This window comes from Anas acuta, chromosome 3 (assembly GCF_963932015.1).
Source record: "Anas acuta chromosome 3, bAnaAcu1.1, whole genome shotgun sequence".
Lineage (NCBI taxonomy): Eukaryota > Metazoa > Chordata > Aves > Anseriformes > Anatidae > Anas > Anas acuta.
Genome location: NC_088981.1, coordinates 47,608,877 through 47,636,510, shown reverse-complemented (window position 1 = coordinate 47,636,510; position 27,634 = coordinate 47,608,877). Strand labels below are relative to the sequence as shown.

General features: G+C 37.2%; 1 protein-coding gene across 2 annotated transcripts in view; it reads right to left on the bottom strand.

The window, feature by feature from the left end:
• Nucleotides 1-27,634, bottom strand: part of PRKN (parkin RBR E3 ubiquitin protein ligase) — a 759,823-nt gene that overhangs the window by 281,762 nt on the left and 450,427 nt on the right. For both annotated transcript variants that reach the window (XM_068676962.1, XM_068676963.1), the window contains exon 7: nt 6,341-6,477. In XM_068676962.1, coding sequence (XP_068533063.1) covers nt 6,341-6,477 — 137 coding nt within the window. The remainder of the gene's footprint in view (nt 1-6,340; nt 6,478-27,634) is intronic.

Here is a 27,634-nt window from a genome sequence, read left to right as displayed (position 1 = left end):
GGACAGACATTGCCTCTTACTAAGAAATATAACTAACATCTAAGTCAATGCAGTATGTTCAAACTACATGAATAATAAAGAACTGTGGTTGTATGAATGTGAACAGGAAGAAGGAAAACCTCTCACTAAAAGTGCAATGCAGACATATCAGGAATTTGCCTTAGATAAGATAAAAGCAACAGCACATCATTTTCATACAATATTACTTTTGTGAAAAGCTCAAAATTAAATTTAAATTTTCTTTCATTGCTTCTAAGAACTTTAGAGTGTCTTAAAAGGAACAATAAATAGTTAAGGAAAGATGGTCATCTCACTATCTCATTGTATAATCTTTCATAGTTTGCTCTTTTTTCGCTCATCTTTCTGCCTCATCTAGGAAATATTAATTTCAGTCATAATGCTGATATGGCAGAATCCTCCTCACCCATATACAAAGAAGGATCTGTTTTCTTGTGAGACATTTTCAGTGATCAGTCTGTGAGTTTAGCTTGAACTGACAGAGTAGAAGCCCTCTGTATATCAACAACAGATCACAAAATTCTCACTTTGCCTGATGATTTTATTTACAGAAACAGTAAATACTTATTCTGCCCATAATACACAGGGAAGATATGGTCAGAATTAATGAGTAGGCTGAACATCTAAATTATTTTTATATAGGGAAATGATCTAAGGTTCACTGTTCATCAAACAAATGCATGAATGTATTAGCTTGTATAATCTACTTTTTATGAAAAGCTTTCCAGGAATGAGAGGATAAAAAGGTTTTGCTTTTCTACAGTGATGCCCTTTACCATGGCAGTCCTTACATTCCCTCTGCAGAAGGAGTAACCAGCTTACACTGAGAACAATGACATGAGGACAAGTAGGCATACAAGCCGTCCTTAGACTAGACAGTGGGAAAATTGATGACAGAAAACATCCAGGAAAGAGGAAAAAAAAAAAAAAAGTCAGTTATTTCCAAATGCCCTTCCAAAAGATGCTCAGGTATCCCTTTAAGAACATGAATAGAGAACATGGTTGCATTCCTGCATTTTCCCTATCATGGGCAATGCCGGAAAAAGAAAAACACAACTAGAGCTGTCACCACAAACACTATGAAAACTGTAATTGCTTGTTTATTAATTCCTTGGAGTGGAAAAAGCCTCTTCTAAGTTGTACAATATGTAAAGAATAAAAAGCATTTTTCCAGCCTCCTACACCTGCTTCTGTATGCTCAGATATTTCATGCAAACAAGAAATTACAAAAAGTTTATAGCTGTCAGGAATTTAGCATAATGTGTCTGCTTTCAATCTCTCATATTTTATTATTCTAATAATAAAATGCCATTTCCTACATTACTTGAAATACTTTTTAAGCAGGAGAACACAGATTGCAGAAACTGTTCCTGTATCAAGGCTTCATACCAGGTAAATTTTGCTTCATGTGCTGACTGCTGCACTCTGATTTTAGACCCACTGTTTACCTCCTCACCTCCTTCACTGAGAAGGCTCTGTTTGTAGATCACTGACTGCCACTTTAAAATCCCTTGCACAGGAACACACACACCTTCCTAAATGTATTAGGGATTTTGTCTATAGCAAAAAAAAACACACTAATTGGAGCAATCAAATCAAATGTGGCTTTCCTCCTTCCTTTTACTTGCAAACTTTGCTTTGACTATCTATTTATTCTCCCCTTTTCTTTTTGGGTACTACAATTTTGAAAGATGATTCAGAGATTCATCACTGCTTTGATGTCCTGCACAGGAATAGAAACATCCCTGTTAATATACAAATAGAATCTAATGGGGATAAAAAAAATAATCTTAAAACATATGCCTCTTTTATCCTTCCCCAGCAACTTTCTTCCAATTGAATGTGGCTCTTTAAACATTTTGTTATACTTTAAAGCTATTGGTGGTAATTTTACTCATTTAATTATATATATGTGGTAAAATGAAATTACTTCCAGATACAATAGTGCTTTACAGTCATCAGGAGATCTGCATCTTTTATCCAGATTCATTTAAAATACATAATGCATATGATTACTCATAAGAAATAAACTGATGCAAAGACATTTTAGTAAAGTGCCTACAGCAGTGCAAAACCTTGCCTTTCCTTGGCCTCGCCAACTTTCCTTCTCCCAGAGATCCACGGAAGTTTATTTTACCCTGGGGACTAAGACCCCTAATGCCATAATGCTATTTTAAAAATGAAACAGTGATCATAAGAACAGTATGTGTAATACAATGGGGTAATACATTGTATATTTGTATACAATTCCTGCTTTGAGGCAATACTATGAGATTCTTTGCCCTGCACAGTAACTAAATAACCATAAATGATCTTTCATGCATATGCAAATCTGTTCCTCTAAGCACCTTATTAATTATTTCAAAGATACTTGGAGGTCACAACTCATGGAAATTTCTATGCATGAAGCCTCATTAATACAAGACACCACACAGCGAGATGGGATAGATTTTTGTTGGCATTTAACAAGGGCAGAGAGAGTATAATCTGTAACGTTTACTTTTTTATTCTAATGACCGATGAAATAGAGCCAGCTTCTATCCATAAATCCTTTCTCTGAGCTGATACAGTGGGTTTGAACCATGGGGCTGCTACCACAATTTTCTGAGCAACTAATCCTATCAATGCACCAGAGTTACAGTGCTCAGAGCTGTAGTTCTCCCATGCTGGCTGTTCTCAGCTGGAGTAGCACTGCCGGGCACTAGATTAGCAGCTAAACACTAAGGAATTAAGAATTTTGTTCTTTGTCCAAAAATCTCAGCAATGACACATTTTGTATAGGAATGTAGCAATGTTATGGCATTATCAAGGTGATATACCATAGCTCATCAGATGGGATAGCCTTCTGAACACATATTGTCTTCTACATGATTAGGGTGAATAAGAGAAAAAAAAGAAAAAAAAAAAAAGGGAGAAAAGCAAGGATAGAACCCCACAGAATACCTGAACACAATTACAAAATGCACCTTCTGGCATATATGTGCCAGGAAGCAAGATATTAAACGTACTTGAGAAGCACTATTCAAGTGCAATCCCTAAATCGTTTCCAGCACAAGTTATCATACATATGTGATAACACTGATCTTGTCTGTCATAGTGACCCTTTGCTGTAGCAGCTGTTGTTTATTTTTATTCTGGTGTGTGTGTGGTGCTTTCACCTCTAGATTGATCCAATAAAAGATATAAAAATCTTGCTATGTTGGTACATTCCCTTGATAAAAATTGGGAACAGTGAGTCAAATGTTAATGGAAACTGCAGGCTATGTTCATTATGTTATCTCTATTTTTCAAAAACACTAGAATGAACACAACTAATTGGAAGTGCAAAAAATTTAAATAGGCTTAATTACAAAACTAAACCTTCTACAGTTCTAGGGCAATGTGTGCACATATGCCTTGAAAAAATGTGCTAGATTTTAAGTAAATTAATTATTATATGAAAACAGAAAACTGAACTGACTTTTACAACATACAGACCCAGAATAGTAGTATTTTCTGCTTAAGACACCATGAATACCACTTCGACATTAGTTTGTAATGCTTAAAAATATATGAATTAATACAGACTAAGATTTTGATCGGTCTGTGTCACCTGGTTGCCTACTGCAACATAAAGCTCATTACAGTAAACACAACTCTGTTTTGTATTCCTTTTACAAGCAGGCTTAAATCAAGATCAAACCTTTCAAATAAGCTTAGATCAAATATATTTCGCTTTGAGTCAAGCACTGTTAGAGATAACATGTATTAAACCAACATTGCCACAATAAGAAAGAAAAGTAATTTCTTGGCAATGTCCCATGGTATTCATTCCTATCAAGAGGAAATAATTTTAGGCTTCACTGAGGTAATTAGAGCAGGCTGTGTCAAACACTGCTTTATCTTCCTCACATGTAAATACAAACTGCAAATTGCAGTTACAAAAACAAAGATTGTGAACTGTAGATTGCAAAACTGCAATCTTATACTATTCGGTAGGAGTGCCATGATAGGTAGAAAAGAAAATCACATGATACTGTTCTGAATATTTCTTAATTGAATACACTAGTGATGAAAGCTGCTGAATCCATAGCTATGAAGGAGGGTAAACTGATTTGTAGTGGAGCAGTAAGAGCACTGGGACTGGTAGCGCAAGCTTTCTTCTTCACAGTGTGGTGAAACTCAGCCTCCCGTCTTTCTCACATGACAAAAGATAACTTCGTCATCAGTTCCTAACTCAAATAAAACCTAACTCTAGAAACAACCAAACCTCTTGCACACCAGCAAGTCAGGTTAAAGGTAACTACAAAAAGGAAGCAGTAAAATCATAACAGCACCAATCAGACTCTTCAGGCTGCAATGCAGTCTGAAAGATAATGCTTAGAAATGCTTTTACTGATGCAGACCTGATAACACAACAAAGAGAACTGACAGAGGTAGCAATCAATTTTAGGTTTAGGTGGAATAATATTTAAAACTGCTGAGTTTTCACAGATTGTGACTGAGAACCTCTGTAACACAAAGTGTGTCAGCACAACATTATGTCAATGCTTCTTAGAGATCAGCAGGCTGGCTCTGGTGCAAGCAGGTATGCCTGGACAGTACCAAAAACACTGTGCAGCAATGCTAGCATGGGTCCTGAAGTAGTATTTGCCTGGACAGTCCACATCAGTTTACCAACAGTGTCAAAAAGCCTGTCCTACATGCTATATTGACACAACTATATTTCTTTTCCTTCAGCATTACAATTCTCTGACTCAAGAATCTCTGTACTACATTGCACTGGAGCACAACTCATTGGCATAGGGTAGCACCTCATCAGGCAGTTTTCAAAGTAATATTCATACTAGCTAGAGAATGCAGACAAAATGTATAGCACGTGTATTATTCTTATTCTTACTACAATTACTACAACAACTACCACTATGACAACTACTTTATTATTCTATTTATATTATTTGGAAAACAGTTTTTTCATTTGGGGATTTCTGAAATGTGAAGATTAGCAATACTTTAGCATTTCCATGCTCAGTTATTTTAATACAAAGTATAACATATCTGAGACTAGGTTGGCAGCTGAACCCTATCTACGGTACCGACTTAGTGACCACACTGACCACATGATGCTACAGTAATGGTGAATGAAAGAGCACTGGGTAGAAAGTTCTTGTTAGGTTCTCCATTACAAGTTTTTTTACACAATACTAAAAATCAACACACATCAGTGTGTACATGCAGTAACAGAGCAAGTTGCATTGAGGAGGGATGGAAGTAAATCTGGCAAGTAAACAGCACATAAACAGTAATTCTAGTGAAATGTGATTTGATGACCACTGATACAAGTAGATCACTCCTGACGTTATTAATAATAAATAATTTTAATGGCTCTTATTAGTATACTTACAACATCCTTAAGGCATGCTCTCACTATGAGTAAATGCCACTCCTAAGAAATACTGACAATTTTTCTCCCATGTAGTGATTTGAAAGTTACCTGTCAGCTATTCAGGCATCCAGGCAGTTGTCATCTATGCAGCTTCTAATATGTTGGAAAATGATTCTTATAGCTCCACATAGAACTTGTTGCAAATATATATGTATGTAAGAAAATATAGCAACAGGAAAAATAAATTCTAATATACTTCTTCAAAGTAAAATTTTTGAGAGTTTTGCAGTCCCTGAGCCAATGTAATGGAATGGATTCTCAAAACACATCTTCCAGATTCATAGTCTTTGTTTACTTATGCCAAACGTTTCCTATTCAGTTAAAACAGGTTATCTACCACCTTTACTGGGTGATCTACATTTTGTTCAATGCAGTGACAATTAGTAGCAATAATTTCTCAACAGGAAGGCTATTTGAAATTCCTATTGCAGTCTTTTTTTTTTTTGTTTTTTTGTTAGTTCTTGAAGACAGGCCAAGAAAGTTAACATCTTATTTCACTCAGAAGTGGAGATGTGCAGGTCAAGGATTTTTTTATTTTTATTTTTTAAACCAGTAGTGTAATGCTATCTTCTGTTAGCACTTCACAATTATAAAACACTTATATATATATATATATATATATACATATAAAATATCTGCATTTGCTTTTAAAAGAAATGCCCTTTGGAATCCAGTTAATATTCCAGTTCACATGCTCAGCAAGAACCACTTCAATATTCAAATATTTCCTCCATGAAACAAAACAATTCCTTTGGAAAGTGTAACTCCATAGGTATACTGAAATTAATTGGCAATTAAAAAAAGAAGATCAAAATCATATATATATATGTATATATATATATATATATATATATATATATGATTTTTTTTTTGAAAAGAAAACCCACTAAGACATACCTACACAAGGGAGGGAGTAGCCAAGCTCCAGGTCATGGATGAATTGACGGTCATTCAGCATAGTCACACAGTACAAATGGAAACAGTCTAGGCAAATGACATGGCGATGCATGCACTGGAACACAAGCACAGGACTCCTGTTAAAAACAAAACAGTGAAAATTAATGAGTACTTTACCATGTATACTGTGGACCAAACTCCACAAAAATCCTCATATCAAACTTTGAATTTTGTAATAATTTTTCCTTAGTAGTAGACAAGACTAGTGTCTACATAAAGCCATAATTTCACCTGGCATACTGCAGCACTTTTAAACAGAGACGGCTTCTAACATGAAACAGTTGTAAGGTACAGGAAACAAGTTTTTACTGAAACTTGAAACTGGCACTGTTTACTGTACTGAAAACTGGAACCTAAACCAGTGGAAAATACATTAGGAACAGAAATCCTTTGTATGAGGTGAGGTAAGATCATATATGGTAAAACATCAAATAGAAGCTAGGTGGGATTAGATAGAAATGTGACCAGCCAAAGGTAAACTGGATTTTGTGAAGACCACCCTGTGCCTTCAGCCTCTCAAATCAGCCACTGGAACTGCACAGAGAGAGCACTTCCTTACTGAAATTGAGCAAAATAATTCAGCTTCTGGAGAGAGGTATGGGATTCAATTGGGAACAAGATGTCTAAACTTCAGTGCTATATATAAGTATCTATCTGCATGCTAAGTGAGAAATTCCCACTATAGTAAATGCACTCAGTGGAGCCTGGAGCTGATCAGCCACCAGCTATCTGCTTTGGGCTGAACTGAATCACCCACTTGACTCTGTTGTCTGATGAAAAATCCACTGATGATAATGCGAGCAAACACCCACCACACATGCAGATGCTTACACGGAAACAACTAAATATGGGTATCCCAAGCTTGACAGGATGCTGCTTGCAGAAATGCAGAAAAAGAACACTTGGGACAACCGAGGAAAAACAGTTTTACTCCTGAGCTTGAAACCCCCCAGCAGTGGCCTCAACAAGGAGGGGCAGCAGCTTACAAAATCCTTCTCCGAATGAGTATTCATGTATAGTGAACAATATAGTAAATATTACATGCAGAAAATAGTGATAAGCCTATGGTTTTCTATATGTTAACTTCAGCTAACCGTGGGTACACAAACTTTACCTGTCAATTCCAAAGGTGGAAGGCCAGGCTAGATGAGGCTTTGGGGAACCTGATCTGGTGGGTGGTGTCCCTGCCCATGGCAGGGGGTTTGGAACTACATGTTGATAGTCTTCAAGGTCCCTTCCAACCCAAACCATTCTGTGATTCTATGATTCTGTGAAAGTAATGACTATAACCTCTTTGATAAAGTCATGTGCTCTGCGCTGCACTATACCACTTGCCTACCCCTTCCTTGAGGAGTTGAGGAGTACTACCAATCTCAAGCATCAAAGATGGAAAAATAGAAAGAGAGATGCATTAAGCTGAAAAGAGTGGTGAGATTCTCATCCAAATGCTGAAATAATATACTTTTTTTTTTTTCCTCCTGTGGGCAAACATGGGTAAAAATGGCTTAAATCTCAGAATCATCTAGGTTTGGAAGATCATCTACTCTAACCTCTGACACTAACAAGTCTTCCCCTAAACCATATCACTAAGCTCTACATCTAAATGTCTTTTTTTTTTTTTTTTTTTTTTTATTTCCAGCAACTAGGAGGAAAGAGAATTATATAGAAATATAAAATCCAGAATTCTCACATATTCACCATACTCTGTGAGACAGGTATTAAAATACATCAAATTCAGCAGAACTTGTGATAAAATCATTAGAGTTAGCAATACTGTTACAGCTTCTGTAAATCCTGCTAGCCGATGCTTTGGAAAACCACTGAAACACTAAATCACCAAGCCCTCAATGTGGGAATACAAGCACAAAATGTAATCAATAATAATTTCAGATACTGTATATACACATTTAATCTTCCATGAAAATATGCTTTAGAGTTGCACATAGTATAGAATTCATGGCAGTGTGTGTTGGTATCTCTAAAAATATAATCTCTATGTTTTAAGGATTTTGTTGAATAAAGAAGCTTAAAAACTGAATTAAATAAAACCTCCCCATTACTAATCCTTATTAGTTGCCCACTTGCTGTTCTGAATGTAACAAATAATAATTTTAAAGACAGCTGTAAGGCAAAATGAGAAGTTGATCTGTATCATTTTAGCTCTAAATGGTCCCAAAATCATTAAAGAAAAACCTGGAGGAGCAGTTATTTTGTCCTTACTGTGCAGAAGTCCCCATGGCTCATCAGTCAATGTAATCTTAAGAAAAACAACTCAAAGATTTCTTCCAAAAACAATCAAACTTGCTTATAGCTTTAAAGGATCTCTCTCCTTTAGGGTTAATTGCTCATTTTTATTGCTGTGCTATCTATCTTTTTAGCTTCACTGGAAGCTCCTTGTATCTAAAGTTGTACTTCTCTGACCTTCATTTTGAAGACAAAATATAATTTTTGTGTGAGGAGCAATTCAGTGGTTGAGTATTGTTGAAAAACAGGCCAAAAATGAAAATGGTGTTACTAAAACTTCCACCTAAACTTGTAGGAAACCAAGACTAATAGCACTCCATTATGCAAATGAGCTACCACTATTAGTTACTAACATAAATTATTTTGTGATATCAATTTTGCTTCTTAATGTATTACAATTCTTTGAAATCAAACCATATTCTCCACAAGGAGCATGGCCATACAGGTACACATTTAAACTGTGTCTTTAGGAAAAACATTAATGTTAAATTGTACTATATCTGAACATTATCAGACTTGCAAGCAATGCATATAAACTACATATAAATCTGAATTCTGCCTGTATCATGAAACACAACCTTAGCTATCACAACTAAGTCTGTTAATTTTGCAGCTCATGGTATCTGTGTCATAAGGCTTTCAGAAATGTAATCTGTATGCAATGCAGATTTATCCAAATTAATTTGGCATTAGAACAGTCACTACATTGCAGCATTTGCAGATTTTGTTTCAAAAGAAAGCACCCTTAAAAGAGATATAAACTTTTGTTCCTGAGATCAGTAAAGACCAAAATGTAGAGATTATATTCATAACGCTGGGGCAGAGCTAGTAAATACTTATTTAGGATAACCCCAAGAGTTATTAATAGAAGCCTTACTTGAACCAAACACAATGTATTTTAGAAAGGAATATTATGAAAGTAAAAAAATTTGCTAGATAGTGTAACAAGGGCCCTTGCTCAATCTAACATAACAGCCTAGCAATGTAAATCTGATGTATATTTTAAAAGGTATTTCATAGGTTCCATTTACATAATGTGTTTGGCTGAATTAGAGGCTTCATGAGAATAATATATAAGAAAAATGTTTCTCACAGCAAGGGATAAATTGGTCTTTTTTGTTCGCCAATTAGGAATGTAACCACTTTTAAAAATTGAAAATCCACCATCACAATGCATCACAGAAAATTTCCATAATAAGTCACTTGCTCCTATGCTCTGATTCCTTTTCATTAGAATTTTATCAGCATGAATTTACTTAAATGAAAAAGAAAGGAGAACCTAAATGTTTCTGCTTCATGTTATTACTGTCGGATAACTATGGCACAACAACAGGACGGATGGAAACGCTGTCTGGTCTGCACGCTCTTTCCTCTTTCTCCTAACTGAGAAACAGAAAAAGCACAGATAATTCTCAGATACACTACAACAGTGCACTGGCTAAATAAAATATGAAGACTTGATCTTGTTTAGATAAGAATCCCACTGGGAAATGAATTGTTACAGTATTTCCCAAAATCTCATGACTGCTATTAATATACTGGGAATGAGTCCAGTGGCTATGAACATTAGGGGCTACTTAGTATCAGGAATTATTTGCATTATATGACAGTGAATTAACTGACGTATCTTTCAGTGCCTACCTAAGAACAACTTGGTAGGCATTTGTCCCCCTCTTGGTCTTTACCCTTCCAATTTTGAAAAAAAGCTTGAATGACTAATGGTTAAACAGTGTACCACGTACATCACTCCATTATTTTTCAGAAAATGTGAGTAGCCGCAGTCTGAAGCACTTTGGAGTGAGAACTATAGCTAAGCCTGTATAAATCTGTGAAAAACATGTCGGACAAATCTGTGAAACCCCCTTGAGGTCATTTCTAGGTGACAGTTGGATTTTTCTCACCTCAATCTGAAAATCTTAACCAAATAATAATCAAAAACCTTAGCAGATGTCTATAAGACTGCCTTGTTGGGATTACAGTCAGTGAAGCAAAAATAGCCATTTGGGATTCATTTCTGTGCAGCAAATAAATCTGAATGCACACAGCTATATCACAGCCTTTAACCCCACCTTTGAGTGCTATATTTATCATAACACACTTGTGCATTTCTAATACATTTTTTCATGTTGGCAATTTTCCTGTACTTCAAAAAGCTTTCTATATAAGTACCATGAAATCATTTTCATTTATAAATGGATCTCTTTGCTATTCCAAAATGAATCTTTGTTAACTTACAGGTCAGATCGATAAGCACCATTCAAGAAAAGATGAATCGCTGAATAAAATGTGTAAAAAGCGAAATTATGGGAAATGCAAACTTAGACTACGTAGACACTACAGGCACTCTCATACTTCATAAACAATCGAAGTAATTAAAAAGAAATACTATCCTTGAGTAGCACTCCATCAGTTTTTGTCTCTACCCTTGTAACAGACCAAAATTACAATGCCTAAAGAAGCCACTTCATTCATCCATCACATGTGTAGGAAGAGTAAAGTCTTCTAATTCATACAAAGCTGGTGCCACATCTGGTTTTCCTTTCTATTGCATAGAGTCCACTGTCCTATTTAAGACTATTGAAGGAATTGCTTCCTGTTTATCATGCTTTACATGCATGGTTTTCTTACTGCGAAAAATACTTCCAAGTATTTCCAATTAGAGTAGAACATTAAATTCTATTAGAAACATACTACAATTTATACAAAATATAAATAAATATAGAAAATTACCACAGTGATTTCTGTTTTAGAATGCAGGCAGTTTTCAGGGAAGAACAGCAACCAATTCTGCCTTTTAATGAGAAATATGCTATCATAGACTGACCACAGTGTATATGCTATATACAGACTAACCTCTGCAACTGCAGAGAGCAACCTGTAAGTAACAATGAAGACTCCTAACTACTTAGACAAGGGCTAGGTATTTGAAATGGGTATCATGACCTCACAAGAGAAAGGAATCAATGATAAAGAATACCACAGAGAAGAACCCATTTTTCACAGACTTTTAGGAACGCAGAAATATACATCCCTGTTTTTCCCCTCATGGTTCATGAAAAATAAATCTTTACACAGACTGTGTCAATTAAACAAAACAGAATATATAAATACAGTACTCTCAGAAAGCTAACATATTAAATCCATTAAAACAACAAAAATATTCTGTTTTTGTGTCTTTGATCGCTTGCCACACAACACATCAAAGGTCGTAAAGTGAAGGTTACAAACAGCATGAGACATCACTGCACGAGCTTAGATTTTCTGGCTGTGCTTCTGTATAAAAATGTATTCTGACCCACAGCTGTTAACTTAAAGGGGCATTGGCAAGTGAAATCTGACCTACTTTCTCCTTTCTTGTGTAATTTTCTTCTAAAATGTGATTTCATGTTTCTTATTTCTGTTGGAAAGCAATGCCAAACAGCCAGAACCCAGGGACAATCTGAGAGTAATAAACCAGAACATGGGAGGACAGGCACACTAACAATTAGCACACATGAAGGCAAGTGCTCCTTTCAGCAGTGTTTCTGTTAACTCTTAAATTTCTTCTCATACTATAGAAGTGACACGCATTATTGCCTGTAAAATCTGCCACCACTGTGCCTGGGAACAGCATCTGCCACCCGATGACACAGGCAAGGGAACTGTTACATGTACTGGCATACTTATATTAGTGCCCTGCATTAAACAGAGCTGTGCCCGCTTGCTCAGACACCCCCTGTCTGAACTCCATGTTGAGACAAAGAACAGACACTGATTAGGCTGCAGAAGAAACTTTTCCTGTAATCTGTCAGCCTAGTTGTCTATAGGGCTCTGTGCACAGCAAATAACTGATAAATCAGTCATGCTTTGAAAGGAGATCAGTAGAACCTGCTTATTTTCCTTCATTGTACTTTTAAAACCTTATTAATGCACTGCTGAGGAGAGAAGGAAAAGACTTCAGTAAAGGAAGCCAAAGATGACAAATGCGACCAATGGAGGCAGCTCATACTGCCCTAGCCCAAACCCTGAGGCCCGTTGACAGTGGGACTATGAGAACAACCCCCAGGACCAGTACACTATAAGTGTGCAATGTCTTTGTTTTCCACAGAGCATGGAGGGCTTTGCATGGTTCTGCAGAGCTCAGGAGCCCTTGGGCATTTGCTCTGCTCCTCCCAACAAGCCCTTGGAAGTTCAAGGACTGCCCTGGCATCAGGCTCACCGTGTTTTTTAACACATACTGTAACTGCACTTAGTAGAACACCAGAAATAAGACCAAAATCATCAGTAGGAACACAGTGGAAATGGCAGAGAAGCATCTTTACATGTTAGCTCACAAAGTCTGCAGCCTGCAGAGCACCAACGTACTGTGAACTGATTCCTCCATACTCTCTTTTGCATCTTTTCCACCTTCTACAACCTATATAATTTGTAGCTTTACCTTTTGCTAACAAAGAGAGGCAGATGCTTTGTTCACCCTCCCCAGTTTTCAGCAGGATTACAGGAAAGGCAAAACTGTACATTGCAGGCAATCCACACGCTCCCTTTTGCTCAAAGAGCCTCCCTTTCACAGGCCCTTGACTTTGTGAACACAGACATTCAGCTTTGACAGACTAGACACATATGGCCAGAAATTAGTCTGGTTTGGTTTTCAGAAAAAAAATAAAATTAAAACAAACAAGGAAACACAGAGTAACTCATGAGGTTGGGAGAATGAAGGGATATCACAATAAGAGGAGGAAGGAAGGGCTAACTCCACCTACACAAGCAGCACCGCACAATCCTCCACAAATTAAAGACGAATAAATGAAATGCTCAGAATAACTCTGTGCCCCACTGGCCTCTTATTTCCCTGCCTGGTTTCTGAGGATCCCATCAATTTCTTCCAGTGATTTAAACCTTATTTAGTCTTACTCACTACATCTATACTAGTTAAATAAACAGTGTCAGCAAATGTTCTTATGCCACTGGAATGCAATCTTCTGTGATGTTAAATTGTTGGAGGGGGCCCTGGCATGGCTTTAGGCTTGCAAAATAGCGATGTCCCAAACAGTTCCTGAGCTTAGTTCAGGAGTTAGCATGTACTGTCTCCAATAGGCAGCAGCAATTTGCATGTGGAGAGTTTAATAGTACAGATTTTGGCAGAAGCTTATTCTGGGACTCTGCTTTTAATACCAGAGCTTACTGAATTACTCTGTTTTCTTATTCTTAGGCTCACACCTCCATTCCCCAAACCAAAACTTTGGAGACAGCCTGTGAAAATTATGTTTTCTGTAAATACATAGAATTAAAGTTTCCTAACATTCAAAGCAAAGCAGAATCATGACCTCCTTTTGCCTTCTTGTGAATGTTGAAATCCCTGTAAAGACACAGGAGGAAAAGAATACTGGATATCATCTTAAGGGATGCTGTCATATGCATAATCCGTTTCGATCCCTTGGACTCCAGGAGGGACTAAGACTGTTGTATACAGCATGTTTCCACTGTGAAAATTTCAGTTATTCCTTCCCAGTTAACTTTGAAAATAAACCATGGTACACTAACTTTGAGACCGTGCCTTCTTAACATGTATAGAAGAAAAGAAGACTTTAAAACAAGGTAAGGTAGAGAATGGGGGAAGGTGAGAGAGAAAAGAAATATGTAACATAAAGCAGGAGATACAAGCTCTAAATTAAGTGTATTTGCTCCTAGAGAATTATCTTTCACCACGTTAACATTATGTTTTATGCTTTTTCTCATCTATCTTTTCAAATATGAATATTCAATTTAAATGTTCATCCAAACAATAACTTGAGGCTGCTTCCCAATAAATGAGTCTTCAGTCTCAAACAAAGATATGATTATTATCTTATAAACAAAAACACCCTGAAGTTACTGTTTTAATAGAGAGATTTCTTTATAGAAAGCAATTTTTTCAACTCCTTGATATCATTATATTTTACAGATAAAATTTTACCCTTTCCTCCTCAAGGCAAATACCTTTGCATAAGTGTCAAGGTGCAGTTACCTGAGAACACCTTCTGCATCAGCACCTCTATTCAAAGGGAAGAAGAATGAGCCTTGGGCTAGCAAATCTCATTGTACATACTCTGACTTGGTAGATTGTAAGTGTGGAAAACAGTTAAATTCCTTTAATAATCTGAAGAAAATAGTTTGCAACGTCCACCAGAAAATTTTACTATCAGTGAGAATGGCTTATGTCGTTCTTCTTATGTTGTTTTTTAATTTTTTACCATCACTAGCATAAGAATATTCATACTGTGATTTTTTTAATGATAGAGGAGGGGAGAGAAAAGGAAGGGAGGAGCGGAGAGGAGAGGAAGAAAAAAAATACAAAGAAATTAAGTAGTAAAAACAGACAAGTCATTACAAAGTTTAGGAAGTATCCCTTCTCCATTTGTAATTGGGCCAATATTCAGGAACAGTTTGCAGAAAATTATAAAGATTTACTGAAAAACATTTTGGCAATTCTCCAAATAATTTTATGTGTCTCTTTCCTGTTTAATCTCAGCATACGTTTTCATTAGGTTTGTATTGTTTATTTGGAGGCTGACTGGTCCTCTTAGTGCCTGTTTTTTTTCAAAGAATTACAGGAATACTAAGGAATAATCTTCCCCCATTCATCCATCTGATCTAATAATCTGTGTAAGACTTAGAAAGACTGACATTCACCAAATTAATGACTTTTCATTTCCATAGAACCACTTGTATTAAAAGCATGGCCAGCAGGTTGAGGGAAGTGATTGTCCCCCCTTGGCTCTGCTCTCATGAGACCCCACTAGGAGCTCTGTGTTCAGATCTGAGGCTACCAGCACATATAGGACATGGAAGTATTAGAACATGTCCAGAGGAAGATGATCAAGGGGCTGGAGTGCCTCTCCTATGAAGACAGGCTGATTGTTCAGCCTGGAGAAGAGAAGGCTCTGGAAAGACTTTATAGAGGTCTTCCAGTGAATAAAAAGGGCCTACAGGAAAACTGGGGAGGGACTCTTTGTCAGGGAGTGTAGGGATAGGACAAGGAGTAATGGCTTTAAACTGAAAGAGGGTAGGTTTAGATTAGATATTAGGAAGAAATTCTTCACTGTGAGGAATAGCTTGACCAGAGAAGCTGTGGATGACTCATCCCTGGAAATGCTCAAGGACAGGCTGGATGGGGCTTTGGGAAACCTGGTCTCGTGGGTGGTGCCCCTGCCCATGGCAGAGGGTTGGAACTGGATGGTGTTTAAGGTCCATTCCAACCCAAACCATTCTGTGATTCTGTGATTCAGTTCTAGATCTTGATGTCCAAATGATGCACAGAGTACAGTCAAGACAATAAAATACTAGCATCTGTAAGATATATCTATCTCCTAAATGTACTGAGTACTGTAGTAATGGAAAAAAGAGCATTCACATCGTTTTAGAATACCATCTCAGAAAATCCTGTGGAAGCTGTTTGTGGTGCTAACATGGAATGCCTTCTGAAAAGAAGATATATTGGAAGTAAAAAAATGTGGCGGCCATTTTCTCTGTTCTTCAGGTAGACCTAATTTCTATTTAATGAAATATTCATATATGTCCCAGAACTTCCTGGAAAAAGACTGTGCATGAAAGGACATATATCTTGGGAACCCTCACTAATACTTCATTTTTGGCCATCTTTTCTTTGTTTTCATGAGGCAGTTTACTTCTCAGCTCACACTGAGCTAGCTATTGTGGACTAACAAATAAGGAAGGAAGGAAATATGGGCTTCTGACCTTACCCTTTCCTTGTCCCAATTCAAGCGTTTGCTCAGAGTATGCAGCAAGCAAGCTCTGTAGCTTCCTCAGTGCGGATATAACAGCTATAATTGTCAACACTAATTAATAGTTTTGACTTCTCATATTTATCTACAGCTTTCCCAGCATACATAGATCATTCCCACTGAGGCTATTGATATTCACTCTTCTGGTATATTCTTTCTGTGTGTAAAAGGAATTAACCTGTCCTCAAGAGAAAAGACAGGTTACAAGTAGAAACCTGGTCTGTATCCCAGTAATTTTTAAGAAAAACTAAGACAAATATATTTACAAATCTTGAGAAATATTATCAGACACTTATTAAGGTAAGTTTTCCTCCACCTTCTATTTCCTTTTGACAGATCTGTCAGCACATGACACTTACTGCATATGATCTAGGGTTTGGATTACAGTTTATCTAACTGGAAAAAATAGGAGGTGTAAGAAGGAGCTGCTCAGGAGTTTTGGGAACTGGTAAGGCCAGTGAATCTCACTGCTATGCTCTGCCTGACCTGATTTAGAGTTCAGATTCCAAGAGAGCAAAAATTCATCAGCCAAGTTAAAGCTGAAAGAGCAATATGGCGCTGTTTTTAAGGTGCTTATGCTACGAACTATGTCAAGCAGTTACATCTTCAGCTGCACAGGTGAAGTCAGCTGCAAAGCTGACTCTGCCTCATCCCACCTTTGTGGCAACTTCATAATCCCCTGGCAGACTGGGAAGGAAAAGGGAAAAAGGAATCAAAACAAATAGACTCCTTGAAATGACAGCTGCAGCTACAAAAACTAGGAATACTCAGCAATGCAAGAATATGAAGAATTCATATCTCTTCCTGAAATTGCCAAAAACTGTGAGCATGACTGATCCCCAAAAGAAGGTTCAGGCCAATTCTTATGAAAACCGGTTCACACACTCCCAATGATATGATGCATCAATTATGTTTCCTATTCTCTCTTATATTATCTTGCCTCATGGTGATCTGTTCACTCGTGTTATTTGTCAGGTTTGCCTTCTTCTAAACAACGGTTATGAAAGAGAGCAGCCCTTGAACCCTAGTCTGCATTATTAAGTGTGAGATGATGACATTTCCTTGTCTTATGGCATCAGAAAATCTTCAGCCTGATACTGCTTCAAATCACCATGCTGCATGTGATCATCTGTGTGCTGAAGCAGTGCAGGTTTTATAAATAGTGCCTACACAGGGTTTCAGTGTACTTGCGCAAAAGACCTTTTATTTGAGAGCTGGCCTCACTACAGACAGCCTTGTTACAAGGGGTGAAGTTTATCGGATTAGAAGCAACACTGTTAGTATTCAGGACACATTTCCAAGTGCACATGACATGTCAGCTGCTTACATATCTTCCAATTCTGCTTCACATATTCCTTTTAAAGTTAAACATGAAGTGACAGAAGTGCAGAAATATCTGTGTCCTGCACTCTGTGAACACAACAGCTCAAAAAAAAGCACCTTGACATGTCAGCTGACAACAGCATAAAAAAATCCCTGACCTCTGCTGAAGTGTTCTGATTTTCCAAACATCAACTACTTAGAGAGGAGGACTGAAAATACATAATCATGACCTCTACAATTAAATATATATAAAGAAAGCACAAGGAATCTAGTTTGTATGCCCCCAGATGCACTCTCAGTCTTCACTCCTTTTCCTGTATCTGTACAGCAACTACCTATTCTACCATACAAAGGCATCCCACAGAGATCTAAAAATAGGGCTAGTTAGTTGTTTATTTCATGTACTTGTGGCTATTTTCTTTTAAAAAATATTTTCCTGCATCTTGCGTTGACAGATACAATGCCTTGAGCAGACAGTTCTTCCATCATTTAAATAAACAGAGCACTCTCTGCAGCACTACCTTTTCCTCCAAAATTAATTCCCTACGACTTTGTTCTCTTTCTGTCCTTAAGATTCTTCCTTTGACATCTCTCTTACTCTACCCTCAGGTGTTGCCAAATTAAGACCAACTTGGTCACCATGGGTTCCTGTAAGGACAAATTTTGTTGAATCTAGTTCAACAAAAGAGGATGACCCTCCCATGAAACATTTCTCCTATTAATCTGATCCTGCACTCTGCATTTATAGACTCCAGTTTCTAGGAATACAAAGGAAATAGGTACAGATTCATTTATGCTAAACACAAGCACATTGTCAACAGTTTTCTTCTTAGCACTATTCACATATTTATTTTACATTAAATCAAGTACCAAGAAACTTTTGAGCTTTTAATATCCAACGTTTGACAAGTTATATGGTGAAATACGACCTGCAATTTAACTAATAGTTGGATGTTGGGGCTGGCCTAAATAATGGTTTAAATACATGTTTTCAAAGGGTGGAAAAAAATGTTGCAGCTTTTTAAAAGCCACACATGCCACTGCATGACCTTAACATCTTGCACATGCAGTGAATTTCATGGCATACATTCGTTGTGTACCTTGAAAGGTGAAGAGTTTCAGCAACCTTGTCAAGATTCTTATCTGTACTCAAAGGATGAGGCCTCATTTTAATCTTGCTTAGTTCTGCATTAATCAGAACTGGCTACACTGAGGACAGTAAAACTGGTCAACTGTGAAACCAGTGGGAGATCAATATTTTGTGGCAAACTCTTTTGTGAGTGCTTCTCAGATAATGGGTCACGATGCCTAGAGAGGTCACAAAGAACAATCAGAAAACTGCAGCAAAAATGTCACCTCAATTATAAGGCAAAGAAAATAAAATTACTGTAACACTTTTAAGGAGGCCAAAACCTTCACATTTAGGTGAGCCAGAAATATGTCCTTGCTGCAATGAAAGCTAATGGTATCTCGGGCTGCATTAGGAGGAGTATCACTAGCAGGTCAAGGGAAATGATCCTTTCCTTTTATTCAGGATGGGCGAGGCCAAACCTGGAGTGCATTCAGTTCTGGGCTCCCCAGTACAAGAGAGACATGGCCATATTGGAAAGAGTCCTGTGAAGGGCCTGGCATATGATGGACTAGAGCACCTCTCCCAGGAGGAAAGACTGAGAGCTGAGGCTTTTCAGCCTAGAGAAGAGAAGGCTCAGGGGGAACCTTATCAATTAATACCTGAAGGGAGGATGTAGAGATGGAGCCAGGCTCTTTTCAGTGGTGACCAGTGTCAGGATGAGAGGCAATGGGTGCAAAAGGAAACACAGAACCTTCCATCTGAACATAAGGAGAAACCTTTTTTTACTGCCTGGGCAACAGAGTGCTGGCAGAGGTTACCCAGAGAGGTTGTGCAGTCTCCCACCTTGGAGAACCTCAAAAACCACCTGGATGTGGCCCTGGGCAACCTGCTGTAGGTGGCCCCACTTGAGCAGGGAAGCTTGGACTAGATGACCATCAGAGGTCCCCTCCAATCTCAACCAAACTATGATTCCGTGAATGAGATATTAGTATTTAATAGAACAAGTAAAAAAAGCAAATCTAAAAACTACTGTATTTCATAAATGTAATGCAGAGTTGTCTCATCCAGCCTATAAAAGGTGACTAACACTAGCTAACTAACTAAATACAAATCGACAGAACAATGTGCATGAGTGGTTCTGGGCAATGTATTTTTAAGCAGGAAAAAAGTTATGGGAGAGCTTTATTTTATTTTGTTCATGTTGAGGGTCATATATATTAACTTCAGCAAGCACAGTATCCTTTCCCTCCCACGAGAACCAAAACTGCTTGCAGGGCTCCTCTGTACCCTTGTTTAATCTGTGACACTGCAATTGGAATTTGTCACTCTAGGAGCTACATCTGATGTTACAGCCTGAAGCAGAGCTAAACCAAAATAAACAATCTGCTCCATTCTGCTTAGACTAATACGACAGTGATGTAAACCCCAGCACAGCAGAAAATGCATAAATGGGTTGCCACACAGCACATGCACACATAAAAAGAGAAACAGAGCTCAGAAGTTTTATTACTAATACACTTTGGGTGAAAGAAGCCTTGCTTGGGCTTTGGTATTGCTAGGCGACAGTCTATTTTTTATTTATTTATTTTTTTAGCATTAATGTGGAAATATGCTTATTATTTCAAAGTAGCCTAAAAAAAAATAAAAATCAGTCAAGTGTTTGCTGCACCACTACTTGTGCAAAGTTATTAAACTGGGAGAGCTGAACAGGATTATTTTACCATAAGCATCCCACAGTGACACAACTGTGCAAATATTTGTCCCAATAACTTCTGTTTGAATACAGTATTCATCCCTCCCTCTCTGTCTGTTTCTCTCTCTGGTTTTTGATTTAGGGTCTCTGGAGCTTTGCCAATGCCAGGCTGTTCATTCCAGTTGCACATACAGGCTCAGTTATGCAAATAGTCACGTTGAAGTCCTAATCTGGTTATTTCTTCTACTAGGGATCACTTGATCAGAATGATGATGGGGAAAAAGTACTGCACATAATTCTGTTAAATTCGTCAGCTGAAATGGCTGACGTTAAATCTAGCCTTACATGCAGTTATTTTTCCTTTTCACTCTCCCCAAGCCCTGCAAGGGCAACTGGATGAGCAAGTCATGTTTTCTAAAAAGATACAAAGAGGTTATCTTGTTCAAATAATTTTATTTCAGGAAAAAAGAAAAAAAAGAAAAAAAAAAAAGAGGATGGAGTGAAAAGCAATGCAACAAGGTCACTTCAATAACAACAGAATATTTTCTTGTCTCCTAACTGCCTTATTATTTATATATTTTCAAATTCAAAGATGCATTTTCACATAAAGCATTTTTATATAAAAGGACAGAAAAAACACCATCATCAACAAAAACAAAAAATTATGTGAATTAGGCAGGTCATGAAAGTCAAGGGTCTAAGAGCAAAAAACCTCTCTCCACGTCAGGCACAATTTATTTGGCCCCAGTGCAAGCTTTCCCAAATCACCCTGCCCGTGACCTCAGCCTGCATCTGTACAATCCTTTCTCCAAAGGAGGAAAGGTTATCTGGTCTGAATGATGGCTCAGGTTCTGCGTCTCGTCTCATCAGAGGTCCCTATAACAGCCAAAATTAAAATTAATCCTAGCAAAGACACTTAAAAAGCAGTGGCTGGCTGCCTGCATTTTGCAGAGGAGCAGCAGGCTTTTTACAAACACGCTGCTCTGCCTTCTTGCTCCTGTCTTGCTGACAGCCCAAGCTGCGAACGGCTTGTTTTCCTTGTTTCTGCAGAGCGTGTTGGACGCTGGCAAGGCAGGACTCATCCCTTGCTCATTACTTTTGACTGCACTACAGCACCACAGCATTGCAATATTAACAAGTCTGGAATTCATCTTGATTTTTCAAAGTCATCCTTTAAACAGCAGCTTTTTTTTCCCCCACCACATCCTACCAATAAATGCATCACTGTCTGCATGTACTTATTTCTATTTCCAAGTTGTATCTCAGACTGGATCTGGGTATTTCCCAAAGCCTCCCTTCCCCCTCTATCCAGGCTCTAGACAACTGAAATATTCAGATCTACCCCTAGATGGGGATACTGTCCACGAGTCACTGCATTGATATTGCAAATTCAATTCTCTGAGGACAAGAAGCTGAAATTAAATACTGACTATTTATTAATCTCCAGCCCATTTATTAACCCCCTCATCCTTTATACACACTTCTCTGGCTTTGGCTGGCACATGCCAGTAATCATGCACAAACCTTTAACTCTTTCTCATCCCCTTTCTATCCCACAATAAGAGCTATTTTCAAATTACATACATCTGGACAGGAAAAGGATGAGCTAAACAATGCTCAGAGAAAACTATGGATGCTTGCTAGGTTAGCAGCAGCCAGCAGCTGATGTGCTGACAATTCTGCCATGAGGTCCTACATTGAGATACTTTGGTAAGATATAATCATGTCAAGAACACCTTAGGGACATATACACTAATTTTTCTGTGTACCTCATATTATACATACATGTAAATATCTTTCACGTTCACTGCCATGCCAGTTATCTTCTTCTTATTATTTCCTGTTTCAGTTTCACATTTTTCTTATGTGGTTACAACTGATGTAATCAAGAGCCAAAGCACATCCCTAAAGAATCTATTCAATATCCAAATAAAATAATTTCATGAATTCTTCATGATTTTTGCAAGATACCCAGAGTGATTTCACGTAACAGAAAGGACAGCGATGATACAAACAGATCAAACAAATTTGCCTATTTACAGGTCCCTTTCCACTCGCTTGCTTTGGGAACCTCTTCCTTGTCCTTGTTGACTTGCATCTCTTATGGGCATTCCCACTTGCACTGAGACTGCAACTCACTGTCATGTGAGTCAGAAATATCTTATATCCACTATACACAAAGGTAAATGGACAAAGACAGGAAGCAGAGAACTCAATCCTCTGTGATTGCTGCTATCTGCCAAGCTGACTATCATGTGATTTAACTCTAACTTGGAGCCAGAGATTCTGCTGTTTGCTTCCTTGATCTACTTCTAGAAAGTTTGTATGTTCACCTCCACGTAAAATAAATTTATGGAAGAGGTATTAGTGCTACTGTATGAAAAGATGAAATAATTCTATGCTAAGTTAAAAAAAAAAAAAAAAAAAGAAAAAGAAAAAGGAATAAAGAACACACATAGTGGAACAAAGCAGACAGTCAAACACAAGTAGACAGAATAATTATAGATGTCTGAATAAGACTCCAGATGGCATTTTGGGCATCACAGTTAATAAGCAGGCTGTTTCAGGGGACCAGCATGTTAGCACATTATTGCAACAACTGGAAACCAGCAGCTGAAGCATGTCTATCTGATTATCCAGGGAGCAGGCTACACGAAGCAGCCAAATCTGAGAAAAATACAGCGTCTGGATGCTTACTGGTACGGCACGTTCAGGGATCCATTTTTCTTAATAACAGTAAGGACATGCTTAAAAGAAGCTACCATAGCCATAACTAACAGTCACTTCATCAGAAAGTGCTCTTAGCCCAGTTACTCTGGCCTAAAGTCTGGGCATTTAGAAAAGGTATAATTTATGCATGAATTACCACATCCATATATTGAAATTAATTTTTTTACATTCTGGTCAGATGAAAATGGTGCTGGTTCCTATGTTTATCTGTCTAAACGTATTTTAGTAAAAGGAACAATAATAACTGAAGGGGAGTATACACTGAGATTTCCTTTTATTCCCCTTTTCACCATTGGAATCTGTGAACTCCTTTTGCAGTTGCAAGTGTTCAAGTTGAATGTTAAACTGTCTGCCAAAATAAGCTTGGTATCTTGTCAGTTATCTCTTCTAATGAAATACATCATCTTCAGTACAGCAAAGAGTCCCATTGCTGATATGCAGCCCTCAGAAAATGTGTTTCATGGATGGAAGGCCTGATATTTCCATCAAGCAAAATCTGAGAGAGACCCTGAGCAAACCCATCCCAAGGTAATCTCTAACTTGATTTTAAAACAGTAATTTTTTGAAAACATAATATATGATATTCTATCAAATGATAAAAATAATATGTCTTCTTACATTCAATTTCAAATCAAGGTTACATTATAGAGCTCCTGCAGATATGCCATCAGAGACAACCTCCACAGCTTCACCTCTGGAATGTGAAGTTTTAGTGTTGAGTGAGCTCATTCTTTTTCTATGATTTCTGTCTTTAAGTTTTCCCATTCATGACTCAAATGATTTGTCAGATTTCCTTGGACCCAAACACATCTATGCATACAAATTCCTACAAAACTAAAAAATGAAAATTTAACCACCAAGGCATGAACAAACTAAATATATTTCAAAATATCTCTTTATCTCCTGATATGATTTTTAACTGTTTGCATTACAAATTATAGGTCTTTACTGTTCCATAGTTCACAAAAAATCTCCTTGCAAGTGTTTGTGAATTAAAATGTATTTCTGAATTTAAAAAGCATCTGTAAAGCCCTCCTGCCTCCCCAAGGGTATTAGTTGCTTGTTCTGAAAACAGAAACTAAACTGAAGACAGAAAATAAATATGCCCCTGTTCTCCCATTCTTTTGTCACCATATCACAAAATGAAAGAAAAAAAGTTTGGTTTCAAGAAGCTAGTAAGATCCCGTAGTTTTCTAGGTCACCGTGATATAAAACACATTTATCTGTGTACACACATTCCACCCTCACTGACTGAAGGATTTTCTGTTGTAATACTGAACAATACCAAGCTTGATGTACCTTAACGTTGGCACACATACCCATTCCTAATATCTTTTATCCTCTGGGAAGAAAGAAAATATCAAATACATCAGAAAATAAGACAATTTATGAATAATTCATGGAGGCTTCTTTGGTTCTTGCTTTCTTACTTAGTATCTATTTCAGCTTGTCTACATTTATGTTAAAATGAAAGAAAGAACTAGGAGAAAAAAAAAAAAAGCAAACTGGGAAGACTGTCATGAAAAAAGTACAGGTAGAAGCTTAGGTTTGTAAATTATACTGGATATGATGTGCATCCTGATTTGACAGCATGCTGTGACTGGCAAGACTTTGCTTTTTTTTCTCTTTCCTATAAAGTTAATGCTGTGATAGTGAAAACCAAACAAATAAAAAAATCCAAATCAAAGCAAAACAGAACCTGAAATGCTAATAAACTAAGTTCAAGTCAGAAAACAGCCAAAGGTATTTGTTGTCAAAATATAAGCTCACATTCAACATTTTAAACATAATTAATTAAGATGTAAATTCAACAAGAAAAATCAGAGTACTGATCATTATTTGTCTCCAGCTGATTAAGTAAACTTTGTGGGAGGAGTTTTAGCATTTCTTGAGCTAACTCTAAAACACTTCATGCCAGATATACCAAAAAGGAAAGAACAGGCAATAAGGAGCTGGAAGTGTAAAGGTTGCCAAATTCCCTATATTCAGTTCAAGAGTTCCCTTTTACCGTGCACATGGAAATCTCTTTGAACAGCATCTATACCACTGAAGTAAATTACAGGTGCTGTAAAGAACCATGAAATAAACATAATACAATTTTGGTCTACCAGCATGAGGATGTCTCTTATGCTTTCTCTTGGAGGGAATCTTTCATGAGATATGGCCCATCTCTGCCAGACAGGATTTTAATGGCGTTTGAATCCTAATGTAATAGTTTGGCATTGTTCTGATCTTCTTTGTATTGTTTGCTCCTTGTCCCTCTTCTCTGTTTCTCCATTACATGCTGCTATAAGATTTCATAAACATTTCAGAGACCTCTGCCATTCTAATGTTACTCTCATAAGCAGCATAAAAGAGTTTCTGGAACTTAAATCCACTCCCTTAAAAAACACCACACACACAAAATTGCCCCCAAAGCCCAAACACATTCTCAGAATTACCATTTGTATCTCATCATGATTGCCTTTCTGTAATTGCTTTCTTTTTTAATTTATTATATATTTTTTTTCTGAGTCCACAACACAAATTTTTGAAGTGTTCCATTCAGTATAAACACCAAACAGCAAAGAGGAGAAAGAAGAGAGGTTGTCTTCATACAGGGTATTTTCACTTGGATTGAAGCAATATTAAATTGCCACAATCCTGAAATAGTACATCAAACCATAATATTTTTCTCTGGTTAGGCACATTAAATTAATGTGTTGACCATCTTCGGACGAAGACATTTTTGGTAACGTGTTATTGAATGGGTTCAGTGATTTTCAGTGTTGAGGCCACCACGGAACCACTAGTGAAGATGGCTTCTGACTCCCAAAGCTTTTCAGGAATTTCAGTTCTAAATGTATAAGTGTCATGTATTAGAATAAGATAAACCAAACTCTTTGATTACAAGGGAAGGAAGGCGTTCATGAAGCTCCTCTGAAATCTCAGCTCATGAAAATGACATGGATTTACAAGATGCTCAAAGATTAAGGGGATTACTATTCATTACTTGTGTTACAGTCATACCAGAAAACACAAGTAAGATTGATACCTCACTGTGCTGGGCACAATACAAAATACAGAATGGAAGACAGTTCCTGCCATAAGAAAATATAAGTTTCTAAAAAAGCAAAAGAGCTAAAAAGGCAGGGGGAAATAAAATGACTTGTCCAGAGTAATATGCCTTTTTTTTTTTTTTTTTTTCCAGGTAAACTGAAGAGACAGAACCAGCATGTAGGCATCCTGAATCAGGATTAATGTCTGATGTCTGTGCTTCAGAATCACAGTGGGAACAGAATGAGAGTCTTTTATAAACAATCTAAATCAAGACATTTAACTCAAACAGAGAAAAATAACTGGAACCTACATTTACAATGATTGCCTTGGTCTCAGGTTTAGGGAATGGAAAGTCCTCCTTACTTTCTCAGTGAAATTCAAACTGTGAAAAATTTATTAATTTCTTGGGAAGATAGGCAAAGGGAAAGCTAATTAGGCAGCCCCATTTGTCTGAAGAGAAAGTTGCAACACCATAAAGCGATGGTTGCTGGGGGAAAGTGGCCCCACATCAGCATCCTTTAAGTGGTTCCTGGGACCAGTAATAGAAGGGCTGAATATCATGGATCAGAGGGGAATTGAATTCAGAGGTGATAAAATATTGGATAACAGTCCCTTACTGAGAAAAAAAATATAATTTACTAAACAGACACATTAATCATCTGTTAAAGATTAAAAAACAAAACAAAACAAAAACTTGTGAAAGCTTTCAGAAAAATAACTGTCAGCAGAAGACAGAAGACGAAGAAGTGAGACTGTGGTGTTCATCATCATTGCCTTTTAAACCTTCGAGTATTTTTCATATAGTAGCTTAGGTCACTAATGAAAATAGTTTATTAATGTTTAACCTCCTCCCTTGCGAAGTACAGTGAAAAAACACAGTTCATCATGATGAGAGGGCTTTTTTTCTGTTTTCCATGAAGACACAGATTTTGAATGGGTGGGAAGTTGATAAGGATAAAAAAGGCTGTCAGAATGTGGATGGAAACTTCTGTATTTCACAACTGCTTTACATCTCACTTTGGGCTCTCAGTCCCTCATTTTCAACATGTCCATATTCTGTCATTAGGATTTTCGTTAACATAATGCTATAAAAGAGTGAGCCTGTAAAATGAGACTGCTAAATCCTAGCTTTATTCTCTACTGACTGCCTATCAAATATGTTCATATTACCTGTCAAAGAGAAGATGTTTTTAAATTTCTAGTTCCTTGAGCCATTTGGGAACTCAAAAATCCCAGCACCACTGCCTTTGACATTCATACCAGTACCAAAAAACAAGCAGTCAGAATGTGTCTGACAATCATGGCAATTATGCAAGCAAAGTGCAGTGACTTGCACCTTCATAGCTATTACATGTCTCCCAGATCAAAAGGTA